Here is a 25,590-nt window from a genome sequence, read left to right as displayed (position 1 = left end):
TCTCCCTAGCATTCAAAAACCTCTTGGTGCTGAGTAAAAAGAGAAATATTGACCGTAGATCACAAAAGAAGGAAGAGAAACTCCAGTATATATATATATATATATATTGGAGACAACGGTTGTAAGCTGTCCTTTTGCAAAATTTTATTGGGCAGAAACAATGAAGTTAGGTCGTATGGCGGTAGTGATAGTTGCTTGGTGGCAATCGGCTCGTAGCTGGAATAGACGGTTCGCTTTATCCCTCCTCTAACACCAGGCCTGAAATGCTCCTCTGTATATATATATAGTAAAAACATGCCTCTTTCCCTGCCTGTTTATCTTTCTATATTTATTTTAAATGCATTTTATTACTATGAGAGAGAGAAGTGGGTTCGGACAGAACTTGGCTGGCGTCTTTCGCTGTGGACAATTTTGAGACAGTTCTCGACGTACTGCAACGTACTGTTAGCGTGTGAAGTGTTGTGTGGCTTACTTCAAAACTTTGAATGCAGGCTGTTTGACAATTCCACAAGAAAACTTAAATTTTCTGTTGTTCTTGTAAAACCTGAAAAATGTGCGCTGGGAGGAGACGGTAGAGACAATAGTGTTTATTGCGTGATTGTTCGATTTTGCGTGCTGTAACTAACTTTCAAATTACATTTTTGATGTTCTTTTTTATTATTTATTTATTTATTTTACTTGAAGTGACAGATTGAAAATCACAGTGATGAGCACAAAACGAAAAGCAGGTACTTTACTGTCATACTTTACCAAAAAAATAAAGCATGGGTCATCGCTCGAAGAGAGTTCAAGAGTACCAGAAGGCAGTCCCACTATTTCCTCATCTCACCCACAGGAACCTCTTCCTTCAACTTCTTTTAACACCGGATGTTCTGCTGTACAGGGAAGATCGAAACATGAATATCGTTTCATGACTTCTTGGACAGATAAATACAAGTGGTTAGTTTATGACGAGAATCGGGGAGGTGCATTTTGTAGTGTGTGTTCAAGATATTATCAAAATGATTTAAATGTAGCACAGAAAACTAAAGGCGTATTCATTACAGTTCCGTTCACAAATTTCAGGAAAGCAACTGGTACTACAGGGAAACTCCACAAGCATGATTCCTCTGAATATCACAAAAGTGCGATGGTGAAAGAAAATCTTCGAATTTTACATGAAAATAAACCTATTCATTCAATTTTACAGCAACAAAGCAGCACTGAAATCGAAGAAAACAAACAGGCTGTAAAAATTCTCTTGCGCAGTTTATATTTTCTTGTGAAAGAAGAAGTGGCTCATACGAGTAAATATGAACATATTGTAAGAAATTTGATGGCTCCGTGTATTCAAAGTTTAAACGACTGGCTTCAGATAAAGAGTGAGCGTGCAACATACTGCAGCAAAGACACAGCTTGTGAGATGTTGGAGTGCATGGGAGAAGTGTTAGATGAGGAGTTTGCTGCTGAACTTAAAGATAAACCTTTTGCGTTAACGGCTGACGAATCGACTAACACAGCGAATAAATCAGAGCTTTCTGTCTGTGTGAGATATGTTACTGACAGCTGCGTAGTGAGGGAGAGATTTCTATGCATAACTACGCTTCAGGACACTACCGCCGAAACTATTACAAATTGTATTGAAAATGAAATAACCAAACGAAATTTGTCATTTGATAATCTTGTGGCATGTGGATTCGATGGGGGTTCTAATTTCTCTGGTAGTGTTTCTGGGGTGCAGAAGAGAATTTCAGAAAAGGCAAAGAGAAATGTCCCGTACATACATTGTAGAGCACATGTTTTGGCCCTTTCAGTGACAAGTGCAAAAAATTTGTTTCCATGTGTAAAAAGATTTTTTTACGTTGTGAGGGACATTTGCAAGATATTCCGCCAATCTCCGAAAAGAGAAGCTGCTCTTCACGATGTTCAAAAAATGTTACAGGACCCTACTTTGAAAATTCCAGAACCCATGGATGTACGTTGGCTCAGTCATCACAAAACCATTCAAACCATTAAAAAATGTTATGGATCAATAATGATGACGTTAGAGCACTTATATAAAGAAGGTGGAGATTTTTGTTCCTTGGCAGGTGGAATATTAATTGAAATGGAAAGCTCGACCTTTCTTCTAACATTGTGCTTGTTGGTAGAGATACTGGGATCCGTGTCAAATCTAAGTAAGTACCTGCAAAAGGAAGACTGTCAGTTAGCGAATTTACCCCAGCTGATTTCAAGTACTCAGGCTCACCTGAAGTCAATTTCTGAAGACGCAAATAAAGCAGGAAGGCAAGAATCTAGTACCATTTTTACTACTTACGACGAAATGAAAGTTAAACTTTCAGAAATCCGAACAATCAAGTCAGATCCATCTGAAGAAAAGAAATGTTTGGGAATGCTTGCTAAATTCGCTGATGCTGTAGCCACTGAAATGGGCAGAAGGTTTAATAAGCAAGCTGTTGATTTGATTTCAGCGTGTTCATTTTTTCAATCATTTGATTCTATTCAACATATCAAAGAATCAGATGTGAAAAGTCTCTGTAGCATTCTGTCCGGCATAGATGAAGATCATTTATACGCAGATCTTCAATCTTTCAAATTTCTGGCACCAAATGTGAATGACAAGATATCGCCATTAAAATACATTGTAACATCTTCTTTTGGATACGATGAACTTAAAAAAGCCAGTGTAAAAATTCTAACAGTGCCAATATCAACAGCCACCGTTGAAAGATCTTTCAGTGCCATGAACAGAATAATGACACCGTTGAGGAATCGATTAGGGGAAACTTCCTTGGACCATTGCATGAGAATTTCCATTGAAGGAGAAGAAGTTCCTAGTGACGAATTTCTCTGCAAAGTCATAGAACGTTATGCAACCAAAAAGCAAAGAAGAATGCGTTTACGTTAAGTGAAAAGTACTTTTAAAATAACTACTACCAATTGCCTTTTTATTATTTATTTATTTTATTTTATTTTTACGTGAGAATTAAGTTATTTTGTGATGTGAGTGTGGATGCGTGTATTCGGGAGGAAGAATTGTCTTACACTTTGACTTACGTGCTTCACAGTTCAGTTTTTTAGTATTACATAATTATGTGGATATTATGAAGTGTTAGTGATTGAACTGCAAACAATGGTTTCCATCCCAGCTTTGTCGGCAGGTTAGCTTTGAGAAACATAACAGGTAGGACTACAAATTCTTAATTTTTTAAAAAATCGCATGTTATTATAATCATTAGAATCATAAATGTGCTATAAAGTAGATTTACGAGTACGAATCTAATTCTTCAATAAAGTACTGAGTATTCTATACGTGTCTGTTATTTTCTTCATAGGAAAATTCTATCTTTAAATCGTCCATACGCTCCACCACTTCCCTATGATTATATTTTCAATTGAGAGTACTTTGCATTGTGAAATCATTGAACTTTTGGTTTCCAACGTTACCCCCCCAGACCCTGAAAATACCCCCTCGGAGATTTTTTTCTGAAAGAAACACTGGTTATTAGTTTAATTAGTGTTTCTTCATAGTATTGTTTCACTATTTCTAGAAGGAATTAACTATTAACGAAGTAATGAATAAGCAAAAACACACTTTGATTGACGTTTACGATTTCTCATACTCCATTGAGGATGTTTTGATCCTCAGTTGCGCAAACATCCAGTGTGCGTTTTTTTTTTTAATTTTTTGTTGCTTACACTGCCTTACAGATGAGGGTTATAGTTAAGAAGCCGTACTTCCCATTTAGGGAAGGACGAGAAACGCCATACTTTCAGGAATTATTCATTGACTATCTAGGACAGCGTTTCCCAACCGGTGCGCCGCGGCACACTGGTGTGCCGTGAATGGGCCGCTAGTGTGCCGCGAGGAAGTCGAAGCAAATTATTAATTCTATAGCAATCAAATTGCAAGACGAAGGAAAAATGTATATTTTTATTTCACATTACTATGAACCTCTACTATGAATCTACAACTTTAAGTTTCATACCGTGTTACTTTTCTGTACATTTTTAATGTTGAAAATATATATTGGTTATCATTGTTGTGACTATTATTGCTTCTTTATTGTTGCAGACTATTTTGTAACTTGAAAATTTAAAATAACATTCAATCCTTTCGACAAATTAAATACATTTGTATTTTAAAAGTAAAAAAGATTTGTTTGTTCGTTCGTTATTTAGTGATCTTACTTCTTAGTGAAAGGTTGAATACAGTTTTCGAACAAGAAAGCTTAGTTTTAAAAACCTGAGTCCAATATTTCATTGCAATTGTTTTATATTTTTAAATTAGAATGAAAAATAAGCATAATAATTTACCACGGGGAAAAAAACAGTGATTGAGCTTTCTTCTCTGTGAGAAGGAGATCAATAATCGCAGAAAAAATACTAGTTTTATATTTACAAATAATAATATCTATGAGTGCGCCGCGAGAATTCAAGTTACATCCGTAGTGTGCCGCAAGTTGAAAAAGGTTAGGAAACGCTGATCTAGGATGTTAAAAAGCAGGTAATAGACTGAGTTCTTGCCCTTGTACTTAGGGTGTTTAGGTAGTGCAACAATAAGATGTATCCTCGTGCACGGGAGATGAGAAGTAGCTGTTCTTAACTATTACCCAGATGGGTTCCCTCGTGGCTAAGTGGTTAGTGTACACGCCTTTGGCGTGGGACACCCGGGTTCGATTCCCGGCCGGAGCTTATGTGGTTCGGATTTCACGTTAATCTGTAAGTCCATGTCTCATACAGCCTTGCTGCTGAAAGGAACGTTAAAATCAACTCAGCACTGCTTTACAGATGCAATTGTTCGATTCCGAGTTCGAATGAAGCTTTTTACGGGCAGGGGGTGACTTTTATATATACAATCCAAGCATTTTAGTTATCAGTCAGTGATGTAATATATATATACAGTAATATATACTGTAATATATATATACAGTATATATATATATTACAAAATTGAAAGTGACTAAGTTTATGACTCTCAATCTCTTAGGGCCGCGGTGGCTCAATGGTAGAGCGTTCACCTCTGGTGCTTGGGGTCCCGGGTTCGATCCCAGCTCCCGCCAAATGAACTTTGTGGTGAACAAACACCGCATGCGTGGGTTTCCTCGGGATTTTCCCGTTTCCTCCCACTTTCTTCATTCCACCATTTCATTCATTGCTCATCATCACCGTCTCCTTTAGCCTAACCGGCATAACCGTGAGACATAAAACTCAAAGATTTCATTTCATTTTCATTTCCATTGTAGCTCTCCCCGCAACCAGTGTTACCAAACTGTTGACAATAATTTTGCGAAACGAGAGGTGGCGACTCGAATTTTGGGTGAAAAGTCGCTATAAAAAATAATCGAGAAATTCATTGTCTATAAGCATTGTTTTAAAGTTGTAGATGTAAATTAAACAATATGTTCTACTCACTGCCGCAAATCCCGGGGGGGGGGGATGACGGATACATGTCCCCTCCAATCTTGGAACTGAGGGGGAGTTTTCCCCAATAATCCGATTTGAAATGTGTTTTTTGGGAGAAATTTGATGATTTTTGTCCAATTGCTACAAAGGAACGTGAGATAAAATAGACGTCTCCCAGAATAAGCCTCAAATCTGCAGCTTCCCAATGCTGAAGACAACTCTGATACTCCACAACATTGTTTTTCAACTTCATAACTATTTTGGACATCGCAAAATAAAAAGTATGGTAACGGTCTTACCCTTCCCCCCCAATGTTGAAGACAGATTTGCGCCGCTGGTTCTACTCACATCTTTGTAAACAGGGCGCAACCAATCCTTGAATTCAGGGATCATTTCAGATTGTTTCGGGTACTTTTGTTCATATTGTGGAGTCAAAATAGTTCCGAAATAATTAACACTACAGTACTTACGTTAAGCAATTTTTTGTAAAAGAAAAACTGCAGAATAATTAAAAGACCCCAAAGAACAAATATAACAAACATCCACATCGCCTTTATTCACGCATCTATAGCTAATCTTTTTGCTATCGGTAAAGATGTATTACGTGTGTCTCTCAACGGAAACTGCGAACTAAAGGACATCAAGTTTGTAGTTCTTCTTCGTTAGAGGACAAGGGCAACATAACAATGCAGGATTGTGGGCCAGTGGGTACGCTGTATTTCCAAACTCTTCATCACTTGCGCTGATTAAAACAAACAAACAGAAAAAAGAACAAACAGAAGCATTATTAGTTCAAAAACTGTTTTGAACTAATAATGCTTCTCTACAGATGAAAATTTTGTTTGCAGCAAAAAGTCGCTAAATGTATAAGTAGCTGAATCGTCATTTAAAAATCACCCATAAAAGTCTCCAATCGGAAAAATTATTCGTAGGGCGACCATACGTCCCGGGACAGTCCCGTTTTAGGGGCGTTTCCCGGCCTTCCCGTCAGTAGATGGAAAAAAGTAGTATTCGTCCCATTTTATGTAAATGAAAGAAGTAAATAACAAACCCAGTACCTTTACTCCTTTTAAAAGTATTAATAACAACAAAGAGGCAAAAATTGAACTGAAATTCCCTATATTAAACATACTCTATAGTTCGTAGTACTGCTCGAAAGACAGCAGAGATTTAGCAGTTGGTTGTGTGTTGAACAAACTTCAACGTGTTTTTCCTTTTTCATAAGTACCCGCTCAGTAACAAAGAGAGAGAGAGGGGGGACTCTGATATCAAGGCACTGATAAATGAAATGAAATGAAATTTTTGAGTTTTACGTCCCACGGTTATGCCGATTAGGCTAAAGGAGACGGTGATGAGAGATGAATGAAATGGTGGAATGAAGAAAGTGGGAGGAAACGGGAGAACCCCGAGAAAACCCACGCACACGGTGTTTGTACACCACAAAGTTCACTTGGCGGGAGCAGGGTTTGAACCCGGAACCTCTACCACTGAGCCACCGCGGCCCCAAGGCACTGGTAAGAACAAAGGTAGATCTAAAAGCCAGAACCTATCCCGTTTTTAACTGAAAATTTTATGGTCACCCTACGCTATCGTTGAGGTCGAATTCCCCTGATTTAGTGACTTTTCCCAAAATTGGCAACATTGACCCCCACCGAACAACACCAAGTCATCTGTAGCCTAGCAAGCATAATAGTGGGACGTAAAACTTAAAGATTTTATTTCATTTCGAACAACACCCCCAGAAACCTACTGTTATACCATTCCCAAAACACCCTTTTGTACAATTCTCCCTATTCGAAAAAAATTGTAAATAGCAGGGTTCATACATAAATATGGAACTCAATTTCCCTGAATTTTCCAGGTTTTCCAGGTATTAATTTTGCAATTTCCAGGTCTAGTGGAAGAAACTAATAATACGAGAAGACATAAATTTTAAGAATACTATATTTATATATTTGAGAATGGCCACCCTTCTCCCCAATGAACGATTGCAATTAAATATTGAGTCACAAGAAAATAAATAATCAAAACAAATAAAATTTAAGTTGAAAAATATTAAGTTGAGAAGCCTACTAAGGGAATTAATTAAACACTTTTGTTCCATACTTGAATACATTCAAAATATATAAAAATATTGGGTTGGGAAAGAAAAAAGGGCCCGCGAGATTTTAACTGATTCTTGTAGTACTCGACGACAGAAATCGATTACTGAAAGAATTTTCAAAATCGGCGCAGGCAAATATGGAGAAAATCATATTTTCATGTACCTGTTCAAAATGGGGAAGGAAAAAGGGCCCGCGAGATTTTAACTGATTCTTGTAGTACTCAACGAGAGAAATCGACTAGTGAGGGAATTTTCAAAATCGGCGCAGGCAAGCATGAAGAAAAACCCATTTTCATGTACCGGATCAAAATGGGGAAGAAAAAAGGGCCGCGAAATTTTAACTGATTCTTGTAGTACTCAACGAGAGAAATCGACTAGTGAAGAAATTTTCAAAATCGGCGCAGGCAAGCATGAAGAAAATGGCATTTTCATGTACCGGTTCAAAATGGGGAAGGAAAAAGGGCCCGCGAGTTTGAACCGTTACGATGTATGTTCACGAATGTGCTCGTCTTCTCAAATTTAGTTAATTACTGTAGCACTGAAACATGTGACACAGAGTCACGTTGTGGATGACTCTGCAATCGGCAACCACTGCACATATACTCCTCCAGTCCCACAGTTTTATTATTTCGATCCATTCCTCACGTGCTAACGGCATGGTTTAACATCTGCAAGAAAGAGGTAAATGTAACGTTCAATTGGCAATAGCTTTTCACCAAATTAAGCTGCATGAAATCTGATTGCATTTTTGACATACTGAGAAAATTCTAGCCCGTGGCCATATGTATCACATATCCCACCAGTTCATAATAAAAATTTTGAACACAAAATTACGGTCGTCCGTGTGATGTACTCCCAAAAGGCCTAATGTGTATCACCCACCTCACATTCAATGAAACCACATCCGTGTAGAATTTAGAAAGGAACTTCTTATGATGTATACAGTATGTCTCAAAAGTTCCCTGACATAGGGTAACTCTGTTATTATCAGAGTTACAGCAAAATGTAAGAGGAAAAATCATATCGAAATATGACGTTTTCAATCTAAAGTGAACACTTTTTTTTTTCAAAAAAAATCGGACGAGATATTTGTGCTGTATACTCTTTATGCACCCAAATTTAAATGAAAATGCAACGTTGTCATTTACCTGGACCCACAACATAAGTGAATGAAGTTCCTGTTTGAAACGGGGGCTGGCCATCGAAATGTTAGCGCAAAAGAAAGTAACTTCATTCACTTATGTTGTAGGTCCAGGTAAATGGGAACGTTGCATTTTCATTTCACATTAGGCGCATAAAGAGTGTACAGCGCAAACGAGTCATCCGATTTTAAAAATTCCTTCACTTTAGATTGAAAACATCATATTTGGAGATGCTTTCCTCTCCTACATTTTGTTGTAACTCTGATAATAACAGAGTTACCCTATGTCAGGGGACTTTTGAGACACCCTGTATACCTTATTTAATGTATGTTTTATGTCACTATAACTGTAGTATAATTTAGTTTGTTTAAATTTACAATTTAATATAAGTAGATTCGGATTTACATGCGTAGGATTTTGTATGCATCTAACTAATGAATTCTTTTATATTCATGCTTCACTTAGTGACTTGGCTTTGGACTGCAACTGATTATTGTAACCCATTATTGCTTGAGAAGAAACAAGATATCCGAATCTTCATTTGAAGAAATCAAAGGTCTATTGGAAAGCTGGGGATTACAATCATTAATTTCTACATTTCAAGGTGCGTAAATTATATATTCTGTGTTTCTTGTTAAATTACTATTACTATTATTGGGTTTAGAATCAATCAAGCACTTCATGATATTTTATGGGGATCAAGATGGGTGCCGGATAGATAAGTATTTAAGCGTCAGGTTCTTAATTCTTTTCAATTTAATATTTAATCAATGATTATTTTCTCCCTCGTTATTCGGCCAAATCGTATTCCAAGATCATCAATTTTCATTACTCAATTCTGACCGTCAACCTACATAGCATATTCGTAGGACGTAAAACAAAGATTTCCTGTTATTTTTTTTGTTTCTATCTCTTTCCTCCATAGCTGTGAAAAATAACGCCTTCAGCATCATAAATTTGTATGCTACTTGCGCCTTCAGTCGTCTACTCTTCGGTGGCTCAGTGGTAGAGCGTTCACCTCCGGTGCAGGGGGTCCCTGGTTCGATCCCAGCTCGCGCCGTGTGGACTTTGTGGTGGACAAACACCGTGCTCGTGGGTTTTCTCGGGGTTCTCCCATTTCCTGCCACTTTCTTTATTCCACCATTTCAGTCATTTCTCATTATCACCGTCTCCTTTAGCCTAACCAGCATAACCGTGGGACGTTAAAGATTTCATTTTTTATTAATCTCAGTATTTTATAGTGTATTCTTAAGCTTAAGGTGATGTATAATTAAATTTTGAATTCAGTTAACTTATTTTATTTTTCAGATTGTTTTTAAAATGAATGTACAAACGTTTATTTTCATTCTTGAGTGTTTAAAGTGATGTATAGTTATTAAACATAGTATTTAATATTGTACTCTTAACGTGAAAGTGATATACAGTTAACTTTTGAATTCAGTTAACATTTTTCTTTCTGAAATTGCTTTAAAAAGTATGTAAAAACGTTTCTATTTTCTTTCTTGAGTGCTAAAAGTGATGCAAAGTTATTAAGCTTACTACTTTATATTGTATTCTTAACCCTAAACTGATACACAGTGCGTTTTTGAATAAATTATATCAAGTTATTTGAGTGACGAATACTGGTAGAAAATCCTGACTACTACTGGAACATTTTGATTTTAAGGTGACGACTACTGGTGCAAGGATTTTAAAATATTGTTTTTCCTTCAACGGCTACTCCTTTTTGAATTCTGACTATATGGTCATTATAGGAAGGATCAGTGAGTCCTTCCAACTATGGTACAGCTCCGACAGATTCACGATGCTCAGAGAAGAGACAAAATAGTGTTTTCAACCTTAAAGTGAGAACCATTGGCGTTTTTACCCTGCTATGCAAAAGTAAGTGAGTACTCCAATGGGGTTCCAATGCGGTACCTAATTTCTGCATTTTAGATATTTGGAAATACATGTCTATAAAATGTAAACAACTGTTTTTTTTTTTTTTTTTTAACTGAAAACTGCAACTCGGTAAGCCTTATGGATACCGAGATATGGGAAAATAAAGAGCGATACTATAGGTATGTGGGACTTGCATACTTTACGCTAGAATTCGGAAATTGAATTAAAATATGACTAACGGCTATCAAGATGTTGTCAAATAAAGGGAGGACCAACACAGTTAAGGGGTTTTAGTGTTAGATGCTAAAATTTCCGAAATCGGTCATAGAAAGTTAATAAACACCAGTAGCAATTTCATCTTAAAGTAATTAGATATCTTCAGGGGGTGTTAGAACATCATGGAGTCTACCAAAATTAAATTTTAAAAGCTTTTGAAAATATAATCTGACATTTGTAAACAATATTTGAAATATGTGTTTACCCAAAACTTCCAGCTAGTACATCTAACATCTGGAGAAACACTGAAATAAAAGCGTATGAGATCTTGAAATTTCGGAAACAATTATTGGTCGCAACAAAATTAAATCAGATGGGTACTTCTATGGGTTAAATGAGTACCTTAGTACAATTTCGATCGAAAATTTAGTTCAGTCCTAGGTTTTCTTCAGGCAATTCCAAGGGTTCATCGAGCTGTGCAAAAGAATGAAAAGTCGCTGTCAATATCTAAGATAGTCGAGAAGATATAAGGAATTATATATTTTATGACGTAAAAATAGATCTTTATGGATTTGTACTTTTGGGTCTTTCCCATAAAAAAATTCAGGAAACTACTGTATATACCTTAATAGACAATTCAATGGACGGGGATACAGTAGCTTAGTGGTAGGGTTTTTAACTAGTCTTCTTTTGCAGAAACTATTGGAGTTTTCACTTATCCCATAGAGATACGATCATACTTAACTCCCTATTTAATTTTAAAATTAAATAAAAGGAAATATTTCAGTGTAGCGACCCACGATTATGCATTTTAGTCTCAGGGAGATTACGATTAAAGCAAGTGAATGTTGTTGACAGAATTGATGGAATGCAAAGGTTGGGGGAGAGGTAGTACCCCTAGAAAACCCACGAATACGATGTCCACTAAAAACTGACGGCCGCGGATCGAACCACGAACCCAATACACCAGAGGTAAGCACTCTACCACTAAGCCACCGTGCTCCCGCCCATTTAATTGTCTATTAAGGTATATACGGTTGTTTTCGGAAATTTCTTCTTACAGCAAAGACTCAAAAGTACAAATCCATGTGGGTCTCTATTTTTACGACGTCATAAAATAATTTCTTATATCTCGCTTGCTGTATTAGATATTGACAAAAAATGTTCACTTATTTCAGAGCCCGATGAACGCTTGGAATTGTCCAAAGAAAATTTAGAGCTGAATTAATCTTTCGATCGAAATTGTACTGACAAGTCTGAGGTAGTCACTTAACCCATAGAAGTACCATCTTATTTAACTTTTGTTAGGATCAATAATTGTTTTCTGAAATTTCAAGATCTAATACGCTTTTATTGTATGGTGTCTCTCTAGCTGCTAGATGTACTAGCTGGAAATTTTAGGTAAATACATATTTCTAATACTCTTTACAAATGTCAAAATATATTTTCCAAAGCTTTTAAAATTTAACCTTGGTAGACCCCATGATGTTCTTAAACTCCATGGAAGTACCTAATTACTTTAAGATGAAATTGCTACTGATGCTTATTAACTTTCCATGACCGGTTTCGGAAACTTTACCACCTAACACGAAAATCCCATAACTGTATGGATCCTCCCTTTATTTGACAATATCTTGATAGTCATATTTTAATTAATTTTCTAAATTGTACTGTCTAATATGCAAGCTCCACGTACCTATGGTATCGCTTTTTATTTCACCATATTTCGGTAACTGTTAGGCGTACCGACTTGCAGTTTCGGCAAACACACACCTCTAACGTTCTTTAAAACGTTATTAAGACATATTTTAGAATATTTAGAAATGAGAGTTCTGCGAATATCATGGTACCCGAAAAGCCCCATCAGGGCGTGTGTGTAGTGTATTTAATTGAAATTACTTTTGAGGTTGTTGTAAGCCCTCGTAATTACGTTTCCGAAACTGCACCATCTAGTACTCAAACCCCACACTTCTATTGTGTCGCTCTTTATTTTCCCATATCTCAATATCCATAAGGCTTACCGAGTTGAGGTTTTCGGTAAACAGATGTCAGTTCCTTACATTTTAGAGACATACATTTCCATATATCTAAAAAAAATACAGACATTAGATACCCCATGGTACCCCGAACACCATTGGGGTACCCACTTACTTTTGAATAGTAATACATTTTGAGTTGTTATTCAGCATCAATAAACACTTCGTAATTTTTCTATGTGCAACCTAAAAGTCCATACCTGACCGAACAGATTTTGTCCATTTAATCTCAAAAATGTTAAGATACTTTGTATTGTTAAGTACAACCAAGTTGAGCACACCGAATGTAACATTTTAAATGTTTTCTGATTTTTGTTTCAGGTATTTCGTGCATCAAACCAGGATTCTGCTTGAAAGACAGTGAAAAGAAGCAGTGTAGGTTGTGGCTAAAAATACGTCCTTTCTGAAGACAGACCCAATTGTACTTACATTCTTTTGTACGAACATATAACCCTAATAAAGATACTGTACTACAAATTATTTCTTTCTTCCATAAATTAGAATAAAATATTGTCTCTGTTTAAAGAAAATGTTTGTTACTGTTAAGTCATTTCAACTCTTTTTCTCTGTAATAAGAACATTATCTTTCGCAATATTTTTTATCTTCGTGCTATTACGTTTGAACGAAGTAAAATTCTATACGAAGCACTATTATTTCAGACATGCATTAATAACTAATGTATTGTTCTGTATGTAAGACAATGTGTATACTGAACATGTCTAGCAAAGGTGTTGTTTTAATACAGAATCTGTAACTCAGCTTTTCAGTAGCCAACTTTATTGGGAATCCGCAGAAAGAAGTAAAAAAAAAAAAAAAAAAAAAAAGTTCGACTTACCAACGTATATGTGTTCGAATTCTGGACTAATCCAAATTATCCAGAGAAATCATATATTTTTTGTTGCAATTTCAGATGTATCCTTTATCCAAGTCGTATGAAACGGAGACTTCATACATCGCTATACTTTGTATGAACTATGTTCCGTATTTACTTAATCACTTTGTAACTTTCTCTAGTGTTGACAAGGCCGCAGGTGTCAATCGAATAGTTTAGTGTTTCACTCATGTCACCTTGTGACTAAGGTACGTCCTGTCGGTATATATATATGGTACTGGGTTCAAGTAGCGATAAAATACATTTTTAGCATTAAACAAATGCAAAAGTCTACACGAAATGAGATACCATGATCTCTGACTTACGGATAACACCATGAACTAATGGTACTGAGTGTGATTGAGTTTACTAGTTACTATCTGGCTAAAATCAGTGTTCCTTTAGCTATAGTTCTTTTCGTGCTCTGAATTGCAAAGTTTGAAATAACAGTTTTAAATTATTGTATATATATATATATATATATATATATATATATATAATATCTTCCGAGTAATTCTGAGAATCATTGCTCTTTCTTTAAGCAATGTATGAGACTGTTAATCCGCTCGTTGCTTAAAATGTTGCACTAAGAAGGATGCACCCACGAAAATCCAAATTTGCAGAATGTCTAGAGCAGGGAAGGATAAATATGTTTAGTCGATGGCTGCACAACGCCTCCGCTGTCACCACGTTGTCGCACAGCGAATACGGCGGACGTTTAAGAGTATTCTGCACTTACTATTAGGTATCGGCCTGGGAACTTTGGCGCAGCTACCCAGCCTCCTTCTTGGTGTTGCATTTTTATGGCGAGTACTGAGTAGAAATCATCTTCTGAGCGAACACGTTTTCAGCTGACACCATACTTTTAATTGTTGCGACATTAAAAAAAAAAACATACCTGTTAATTAAAATGTACAGAGAAGTTGTTTGAGTTTGAATATAGGATTGTATATGGCTGTGCATTTTGCATTATTATTAAAGTGCTGGAACTAACTAACAACAAAGCATATGATAAATTCTTACAGTAATATATCACATATTGATTTACTCTGTATGAAAACGAAAATAGTTTAACATATGGTTAACCTCCTTTGTGCCCATAATTTTAAAATTAACGCCTGCAGGGTGTCACTTTTCAACACTTGGCTTTGCAGTAGCTTCCCAACGAATTAGCAGGAAATCCAAACTTATAGGACACCCTGCAGGTAAATACATTTCTTTGGACACTTTCACTGCTCCAAACTAAGATTGCTAATTTTATTATTATTGGCACAAAGGAGATCAAACATATTTTAAGCTATTTAGTTTTCATACAGAGTAAAACAATATTTGAAAACATTACAGTAAGAATGTATCATGCATTTTGCAGTATGTTGCAGCACTTTAATAATGGTGCACTATACGTACAATCTAGATCCTGCATATGTCCAATCCATATATTACAAGAAGGCAATACGTATGCGATACAGGTAAAATCCGTATATTTCATATGGACAACCTATTAGCTATATACATCCAATCCATACATTACATATGGCCAACCTGTACGCGACATACGTATAATCTATATGCTGCATGCATACAGTCTGTAAGCTACATATGTGCACTCTGTATGGTGCATATGGATATTCTGTATGCTGTATCTGGACAAGCTGTGTGCGACATAAGGAAAATCTGTATAATACATACGTACAATACGTATACTGTATCTAGTCGTACGTACGGGGCACAAGTACAATATAGATGCTGTCTTGGGGTTGAACGAAAGAAACATACGTAAAGAACGTATATTGCATACTTCTTGAAATTATGCTCCGTCCTGATAGTCAGTGTGTGTCGTCATTATTAACCCACATGCTACATACGATCCTGACGTCACAAAGCTAGATATCACCTCCGTATATATTTGTTACTGCAGATGACGTCACACGAATGACGTCATTGCACTTATGCAGACAGTGCGTATAATACATACTTTTTCAGCTATACGTTTGCTGCAGGATGTTATATACGGTTGTACGTTAAGTCCAGAAACTACAGGAATTACGAATGTAACCTACGTTTTTAAGTATGCCACCTACATTTTTTTTCTCAGTGTGGTTACGAAGTTTCCGCCATTCCCGATTGCCATTCTCCTTGGGTCTCAATATTCTCCTCAGGATTTTACTTTCAAATACTTTCAGCTTGTGTTCTTCCCTTAAAGTAAGTGACTATCTTTCGCAACAACACAGAACAACACACATGATTTTGTTCTATATATTTTAGATCTTCAAATTTCTCGACAGAATTCGCGACGAGAAAAGCTTTTGAACTTTTAATACGTGAACGAATAATTACACGAATTCTCTGCTTTCAGCCGACACTTATTTTCTTAATGGATATGATTTTGGTCTCTTAATATTGATCCTAGATACTTCAAAGTATCCACTTCATCGAAAGTATTATTTGAAACTTTGACGCGTCCATACTTTACAGTATTAGGATCCCATCGAACTCCCATGTACTTAGTATTCTCTGCACTTACTTCTAAACCTGCAAGCATTTAATAATTTCTTTGTATTTCTTTTTGTTGTTCCCCTATCTTCTCCCATCAGATTTACATCGTCTGCATACGTCATAACTACAATTCAGCTCTAGGGCCTGGTTGCCATCTTTGATTTTCATTATAGACTACTCCAGAATAAAATTGAATAATGATGTCGACAACGCATCTCCTTGTTTTAGGCCATCCTCGACGAGGAAGCTTGTGGACAATAATTTTCCTACCCGGACTTTACTGTTAGATTTGATTAAACACATCTTAATTAATCTAACTAGCTTTTTCGGTATTCCAAATTCTGCAAGAATGTTCTATAATATTTATCTTCTAATAAAATCGTAAGCGTTTCTAAAATCAATAAATAATTTATGTATCGGGGTACTGTATTCCCATTTCTTTTCGAGTATTTGTCGAATGGTACATATCAGGTCCATAGTTGATTGATTTCTTCTAAATGCATAATGATAATCTCCAATAATTTTATCCGCGTAATGGATTAATCTTGCTAATAAAATGTTTGAGAGGGTTTTATATGGTGTTGACGTAAAAGAAATGCCTCGATAATTATTACAGTCAGTAGTTGCCTTTCTTGTGAATTTGAAGAATGATACAATAGTTCCACTCTTGTGGTAATTCCTCCTTGTTCTAAATAAGGAGAATGAGTTTGTGTAACTTATTCACAATCTTCCTCTCGAGCTAAAATAAACTTAGCCAGAATTTTATCTATACCCGAAGATTTTGTTTCTTTAATTTCATTATAGCAATTTCTACATCTTTTCAGCTAGACTCTGAAATATGTGGTTCTGCTGTGCATTTTGTTTCCCCACTGACATTAGTTTTTAGCTGCGTGTTAAGCAAATCGTCAAAGAAATCTTTCCGTCTATTGAAGATGCTATCTGTATCAGTAGCATCCATCGTCTCTCCATCGTCTCTCGTTAATATATATGCTTCATACGGTGAATACCCTTTCATGAATTCGTTTGAACACGTATGAAGATGCCCTTGAACATGTCTCGAACTGTTTTTATTTTACTATTATCTTCAATGTCATTATTTTAAGCTTTCAAAAAATCGCGTTTCTCGCTTCTAAACATTTTGGAAGCTTTCCCCCTGATGTCAACGAAATTTAGTGTAGTTATATCGTTCGGATTTTGTAGCCAACGCAGTTTTGTCTACGTTCCATTCTTCGTTAGTTTCTTGCATTCCTGATCGAACCATGAGTTTTTCTATGTATTCCCACGTGTCACAACTTTCTCTTGCTGAAATTTTATTGCTATCCCTAATTTAAACCCAATTATTCTCAACATTAGAACTCTCTAAACCTTCTAAAAAGAGAATTTTTACACTTCAATCTGGTATTCCGCTCTCCCCTGGTTCTCCTCTAATTTCCATAAATTAAACCTTTTCTTTATTTCAGATGTTGAATATCCTCTTTAATGAACGATAATCTCTGTCTCTCTTTTGTTACCGCTGCTACCAAATAGTGATCACTGTCAAAGTCGGGTCCTCGGAACGAGCGAATATGAATTATGCTAGATTGTCTTCTTCTACCTACGAAAACGTTATCAATTTTATCGTGTGTTCTTCCATCTGGGGAGGCCAATGTGTATTTATGAACATCGCGATGTGGAAATATTGTACTCTTCACGACAAGGTTTTTGGATATTCCAAAGTTCAAGAACCTAACAACGTTGTCTTTACTTTTCTTATGCAGACTTTCTTTCCTTAGAACCAGTTTGAAAACATCTTGTTGCCCTACCTTCGCATTGAAATACTTTAATAGAATTTTCACATGTTATCGCGGGACTTGGTCGAATACCTGTGATACTTCTTAAAAAGTGTATTTTATATTGTCATGCTTATCTTCTATTGGGGCATGTATATTTAAAAAAATAGTATCACACCACCGACCCCTAAGAAAGAAAGTCTATCATTAAAAAGTTCAACCCGATGAATTGCTGATATTAAAAGAATCTAAATTAAAATGCTATTTGTGTGGTCACATACAGAATAAAATTACAAAAGTTTACTGTTATTAGTGGAAATTAACGCTGTCACCATTTTCAACATTATAAAAGTACATAATTTCTAATGTATTGAAATTTCCTTTCTTATCGATAGTATGAAACGTTACAAATAGTTATATTCTAAATTTTCGTAATTGTGCTTCAAATGAATTTGTATACAACCAAAGATCATTTGTCAAGTTTAACGAAAAGTCTAAAATACGCCTTTTAAAAGCAGCTCTTGTTTGTAAAAGATTACATAATGATCGCTTTTGGTTGTTGCAATCGTCTGCGCAAGCAGCTTAATAAAAATTCAGTGTAGTATAACAATAGTTACTGCTTTCGTCTTAAGTAAAGACCGCCTGCGACTTCAACCACTTCGTTACCTCTTCTTGCAGCTGTTCGTCGTCATCAAAACGCTGCATAGCCAGCCACTTCTTCATTGCTGGGAATAGGTGGAAGTCGCTCGGTGCCAGGTCGGGACTGTACGGCGGATGAGGAAACAACTCCCACTGAAAAGACTCAAGAACTTCACGCGTGACATTTGCCGTGTGGGGCCGGGCGTTGTCGTGAATCAACAAGATCTTAGAGCTCAACATTCCTCTGCGCTTGTTTTGAATTGCTCTTCTGAGGTTTTGCAGAGTTTGGCAATACCTTTGAGCGTTTATTGTAGTGCCTCTTTCCAGGAAGTCCACCAAAATCACACCTTTTCTGTCCCAAAAACAGTCGCCATCATCTTCCTTGCCGACATTGTTTGCATGCATTTCTTGGGTTTTTGGGGAGAACCTGTGTGCCCCCACTGCATTGATTGCAATTTCGTTTCACAGTTCACGTGTTTCACCCATGTTTCGTCACCAGTAACGATGCGATCGAGTAAAGAGTCACCATCCTTATTGTAGGCGTCCAAAAAGTGCAACGCTGCAGCCATTCGCTGATTTTTGTGGTCCTCTGTCAAGATTTTTGGAATCCATCTTGCACAAAACTTGTGGTAACCAAGCTTTTCGCTGATGATTTCGTGCAACAAACTTCGCGAAATTTGTAGAAAACTCAAAGAAAGTTCCGTTATTGTGAACTTTCGATCTTCACGGACTTTAACATCGACTTTTTCGACAAGTTCGGCAGTCACTTTGCTGGGTCTCCCACTTCGATCTTCGTCGTGAACATTGGTTCGGCCATTTTTAAATCTTATGACCCACTGTCGCACTCCACCTTCAGTGATAATGTTGTCCCCATACACTTCACACAGCTGCCGATAGATTTCTATCGGTTTACAGTTTTTTGCTGTCAGAAACCTTATTACTGCACGCACCTCGCAGCTCGCGGGATTTTCAATTAACGCAGACATTTCAAACCGTCACAGTATCTTAACGGAGCACAGCACGAACCTCTCACTAGCACGGCTAGATGCCGACTGAGCTGCGCAACGCTCTGACCCCAAGATGGCCGCGCTAGCCCCGCCCCTAGCGGACACAGACGAAAACGTAATCTACTTTCTGGATAGCCCTCGTATATATATATATATATATATATATATATATATATATATATATATATATATATATATATATATGTGTGTGTGTGTGTGTGTGTGTCTGTGTGTGTGTATGTGTGTAATAAATAAGACTCAATAACTCTTGAACCACACGACAGATATCGGTCACATTTTCAACCTAGATGTTCTCGAACCTGAGATGGCTTTTGTCATATCACTTTGACGGTGTAAAGTAATTGAGGGGAACGTGAGAGATATTTAAAAATATCGAAAATAACAATATTAGTTTCCAAACTATATTCTGGGGGTCACTGAGATGAACAGTGATCCTTCTGATGCCGTTTAAATTCAAATTCAATCGAGGGAGGGTGCGAGGTGGCTCAGTGGTAGAGCGTTCACCTCCGGTGCTTGGGGTACCTGGTTCAATGCGAGGTCGCTCCATGTGGACTTTGTGGTAGACAAACACCGTGCTCGTGGAGTTTTCTCGGGGTTCTCCAGTTTCCTCCCACTTTCTTCATTCCACCATTTCATCCATTTCTCATCATCACCGTCTCCTTTAGCCTAACCGGCATAACCATGGGACGTACGTAAAACTTGAAGATTTCATTTCATTTTCAATCCAGGGAGGGGAAGATGTACAAAATGATCGAAATGACTAATGTTAGTGTCGAATTCATAGTTGTCGGGGTCGTTGAGATGAACTATTACAGAAGAGGAGGGGAGGGGGTATTTAAAAATAATCGAAAATGACCGATATCAAAGAGCGCTTTAGTAATAGCAAAACGTGACTGACTCATGGAATATATTATTATTTCTCAATTCAACCCAGCAAAGCTGGTAAATATTGCTAGTATTGTATATACCGTATAAACGTGTTCAAAACCTAAGGACGAAAGTAATTTTCACATGTTGTGTCACTCCCAACTTGCAAAGATCGGTGAAACGTGAACCATACATTACGATATGATACAGGAAACAACAGCAAGAAACACGTGATTAGAGGAAGAAAAATCACACTTTCGTATGGAGATGAGAACTTACGCTGAAATCACAGCGACTTATAATGCCTCCCCGACATTAAAAGAAGGAGTGAAATGATTCTTAGAACAAATTGTGATCACCACGAATAGCGATGATCACAGATAAACGGACAAGGCGGACGGATGGACATTACCATTCTATGAGACTTTTCATACTTAATAATAGCTTGGAAGACAACATTAGTTTCTTTTTAACAATAATATTTTACCATAGTAAATACACAGAGAAGCTTGCATTCAGTTAGTATTTTTTTTCTTTCTTTCCCCATAAGAAAAGTCTAAATTTCTGGCCTTCACTGGTTCCTTTCCTTCACATCTAATTTCCACAACTCTTACCAGTTCCTTCCTATATTTGTCTAATTAATTCGTTACAGATTTTTAAACCCCAACTTTTATAAAGATTTCTTAGAATCCATGTTTCAAATTTCATGTCCATTTTACTTTGCCAAGATGTTACTAAGTTCTAAGTCCTGGTCCGCAGCATCTATGAACGTTTCCAAACAAATGGTTATCCTTTAGGTTTAGATGGCGTTGATAGCCCACCGTGAAGTTGGAGAATCATTCCATTTAGGACTCAGTGACAAGCAAGGGCGCCCATCACGGGGTCAAGGTGGGGCGATCGCCCCCCTAAGAGCAAATTGTACTTGGGAATATCGAAAACCCAATAGAATTTTTACATTAGTTACAGCAAAATTTGAAACTATATTTGAAACGTTGCTTATACTTGCCCCACCTTGGAAACCACAACATGGGCGCCCTTGGTGGCAAGGGAGTATTCAGCCCAATCTCCAACCATATTTTAGACTCTACACGATAATTAGTAAGTCACGCCTATTCTTTCACATAATAGTATATAATTAAAAATCAAGTTGCTGGAAATTTCGGAGCAAAACTATCAAGGCCGTTTAGAAGAGTCTTTCCCAATTGGTAGTCCGAATACCAATAAGGATCCATGGAACAAATTAAGAGGTTCGTGGCATTATTTACGTTTCATGATTTATAAAAAGAAGTAAATAGCTGGTGTACCCTGTAGGTGTGTAATGTATATTGTGTGCTCATGGAATTTCACTTTCTTAGGCACCATTTTAATGTTGTTTGAGTGGCAGCAGGTGGATCAGTGGTCCCCTCTCCTCTGAAGGGTTAGGTCCGTGACAACAACCCCGTTCCCATGAAGTAGACTTTATAGTGGGCAAATATCGTGTATGTAGACTTTCTTGGAGTTCTTCCGTTTTCTCATGCTTTCTTCATCCCACTGTAGTCATCAATATTATTAGGCCTATCACTGCCTTTCTTGCCTGCTGTGCATAATGGTGGAATGTTATAATAATGTGATTTGCGGTCTTTAACTCTAATTGTGAAAAAAGTTGAAATTTTAGATTGTAAATGCTTATAAATTAAGGATAGGGGGGGGGGAATTTATACAACAGTGGACACAATCCGAAGACCGTTGTTAGAAGGAATATCAAGTCAATGCAGTTTCCCTGTCATAAATACCTCCACAGGCCAGTTCGTCAGTGAATACCTAATGCTTTTGATCTTACCGCTACTCATTTCTTCACATGCAGAGAAAAATTGAGCACAGGAAGGTTGGGTTGATCCGGTAGTGCTTGTGAGGTAGGCAACTGTATTGTCCCTTTAGTTGTCTGCGTTGTATTAATATCTCGTGCTAAGACCGAGTATGTCAGCGGGCCCGGTAACCGATAAGGCGCTGAAGGCATTACTTCTTTTTATGTATTCCACGTATTGCGTTACTTTCAAATATTTTGCAAAGAACGGGCGCTTCTGTTAATATTCTAATTTTTTTTATGAATGTTAGTAACTTTTTCTTTCATACTTAATACTCAAAATGACATGAAATCTTCTAGTTTAACGTAATACAATTATGCCATTTAGGCTAAGGACACGATAATTAATGCAAGTGAATGATGATAGAAGAATTGGTGAAATGGTAAAGTGGGAGGGGAGGGAACGGGATTACCCCGACAAAACAAAGAACACGATGTTGTCTGCCTCAAACTTACTTGGACGAGGGTCGAACCAGGGACCATCCGCAAACGAGAGAAGTGTTCTACTACTGAGCCACTGCGCCCCTCACCTCTTAATATTCAAAATAATCTTTTCAATGTTTCATTGCATCAAGATATTTCTTCAAAAAAGTTTTAATTTCTAAAGTATCTTTTTTATCTTCTTTTCTTTTTATATCAAAAGAAACTAAAATTCATCTTTTTTTAAGAAAACGAAAAAAGAATAGGAATATACTATATTTTCATCTTAGCTAATTTTATTCTAGCACCAACCATTTCTATTGAATGAACTCTAGGTACTTCATCACAGTTTCTTGTGCTGCCAACCCTATTTGTCATTCACGATTTTTTTTTTTTTTTTTTTGCACGACAGTCGAGAAGAGGATTTATCCGTGACGCAGAAGGGCAAGTTCTATCTATTCATCTTTTCCTTTCTATTAAATAACGTTAAAGAACGAACCACGTACAAAAAAGATGATCAGGAAAAAAAAAACCACTAAATTTGCTGTGTTAAAGACAGAAGAGAATTAGTTTGTTTTTTATCTAAAAAATGTTTATACTTATTTAAAATAAAGAATTTTTATTTAGCAGATAGCAGAAAATTTTATATCAACCATTTATAGATACTGATAATACTATACCACTTTTAAGGTATTTAAGAGCATAAAGGAGAAGATATCATTTTTAAAAGGAAAGCACTAATACATGTTCTATTTTCTTTACACAGATATATTCTATCGATACTATCTTCATTTTGTTAAAAAGAAAAGTCGAAAGAAAGAATTTGAATATTATAGGTGAAGAGATAAGTCTTGAAATGGAACATCTCTCGTTCTAGTAAACGATTTATTAACTTGAGTTTGCTTTTGTTACGGTATCTCTTACTTTTAGTGTTCATTTAAGGATCATAGAGACACTCTTTTTTTAATATATAAAACGAAGAAAGAATTAGATCCAAGATATAAACTCAATTCAAGAGAAGAAAAGTGTTTTATCGTTACTTTCAGTGTAAATATGTATTCTCATTAATAAGCAGATATTCTTGTAGTATGCTTATCTGTATTGTTCATGGTAGTCATGGCAATGGCTTACAACGCGGCAAATAAAGTGAGTCCCTTCGCCACAAGCAGAATGGGGCAAAGTGAAACAATTTTCCCTCTCCGAAGATTCAGAAACGGGTTTAGTTGCTCAAAATACTTGTCAAAATATAATATTTACTTACTAACACTCTATAATATTTCATATACTATGGTAAAGACAGTTAAAAAGGTTCACGGAGTTCAAAGTATGGAACATGGTACACCTTTTTGCACTTTTGTACCACTTTTGTAGATATGGTATTGTTATAGGCAACCAACATATATCTCATTGCATATTTTATACAGGATATAGATTGTCACTGTTGGTCCTGATTATGTAAACGAAATTACTTCAGTAACGGGATAGTCTCTCTAACTGTCTATTGCAAGAAAATGGGTAGGGAGATGATGACTAAGCAAGTGAATGATATTGGAAGAATTGATGGAATGAGAAAGCGGGAGGAAACGGGAGTACCCAGAGAAAACCAATTGATACGATGTTGTCCACCACAAACTTACTTAGCCAGTTATTGAACCACGGACCACACAAAACAGACCTAAATACTTTACCACTGAGCCACCGTGCCCCTGGCTTAGTAAGAGTGATCCTCAAAGAAACTAAAGAATTTCTGTGGTATTTTATCAAATGTTGAATAATTAAAATAAACAATAATCAAATACAATATAGAACGAAAAAAAGAAGAAACACAGTACGACGTTCAAGTTACAAGAGCAATGTTGTAATTCGAAAGAAACAGAACCACTAGGAAACCGTTGTGCCAACACAGCTTGTAGATAGTGAACAAAGATGCAAGAACTCATGGAGTTAGCGCCTACGCTCACGGTTACTTCAATTCACCGTCACGAACTAATCATCACTTTGAGTGAGCGCGAGTTCCAAATCACAACCTGAGCGTGAAGTCGAGTGAGCGTAATGTCTAAATGATGTGAGAGTTATTTATTTATTTTTTGCTTTCAACACAGAACACATTCTCCCATTACAGAAGACCTATACAATTTTTCTACAAGTTTACTATTGTAATAGATTGAAAAGAAAAATAATAAAAAAATAATAAGAATATAGATAAATATATACAATTAATTTTCTAACTATTTAAAACTATTTATGTTCCCTTGGTAATGTGAACGTCTGGATGAGCTTTTTGAATGATGGGTTGATGACGAGAGCATGACGTAATACGAGTGTGAAATCAAGTGAGCGAGAAGTAAGGCTAATGTGAATGTAAGGTCGAAGAGTTTGTGTTGTTAGCGTGATGCTGTAAGACTAATGCTGTAAGATTGGGTGAACATAGGTGTTGATATCGAAATATTTAATGCTACACTTAATAGAACGCGATTTACAATATAGCCTATTTGGCTTGTTATTAATTTTTGAAGCAACATAGATGGCCAGTATTGCCTTCTCTTGTCTGAGTGATACACCTTAAAGTAGGCTCTAACTTACCCTACAGTACAGGCTAATAGGCCAGTTTCTTTCCAATGTAAGAGGAAATGGTACAGTCCGCAGCAAAAAACCTGCAACATGAGCCTCTAAGTTTATTGTGAAACTACGCCTAACAGCCCAGAGAATCAATATAACGTCTACGTGGCATGAATCACGCCAGAAGAAACTTCGCGTCCACCCCAGCACACTTATTTTGGAGCAAAAGACTTCGTCGTTTCACAATAAACTTACATGCTTAAGTTGCAGGAATTTTTGCTGCGGACTGTACATGTAGACAGAGTGGAAAGCTACACTAGAAGGGAAACTTGA

The 25,590-nt window shown here is 36.6% G+C and overlaps 1 protein-coding gene across 1 annotated transcript; it reads left to right on the top strand.

Annotated features, from left to right (window-relative positions):
- The first annotated feature begins 706 nt into the window (after positions 1-706).
- Positions 707-2,887, top strand: LOC145681728 (zinc finger protein 862-like). Its single transcript, XM_081753338.1, has one exon. The coding sequence runs from the start codon at positions 707-709 to the stop codon at positions 2,885-2,887; it is 2,181 nt and encodes a 726-aa protein (XP_081609464.1).
- The last annotated feature ends 22,703 nt before the right edge of the window (positions 2,888-25,590 follow it).

Source organism: Thermobia domestica, chromosome 3 (genome assembly GCF_964235325.1).
Source record: "Thermobia domestica chromosome 3, izTheDome1.hap1.1, whole genome shotgun sequence".
Classification (NCBI taxonomy): Eukaryota; Metazoa; Arthropoda; class Insecta; order Zygentoma; family Lepismatidae; genus Thermobia; species Thermobia domestica.
The sequence above is the reverse complement of the archived record's forward strand: the minus strand, read 5'-3'. Positions and strand labels throughout refer to the sequence as shown.

What these genes read in the sequence shown, in the direction of transcription:
- LOC145681728 (XM_081753338.1), top strand. Translation starts at nt 707, where the DNA reads ATGAGCACAAAACGAAAAGCAGGTACTTTACTGTCATACTTTACCAAA.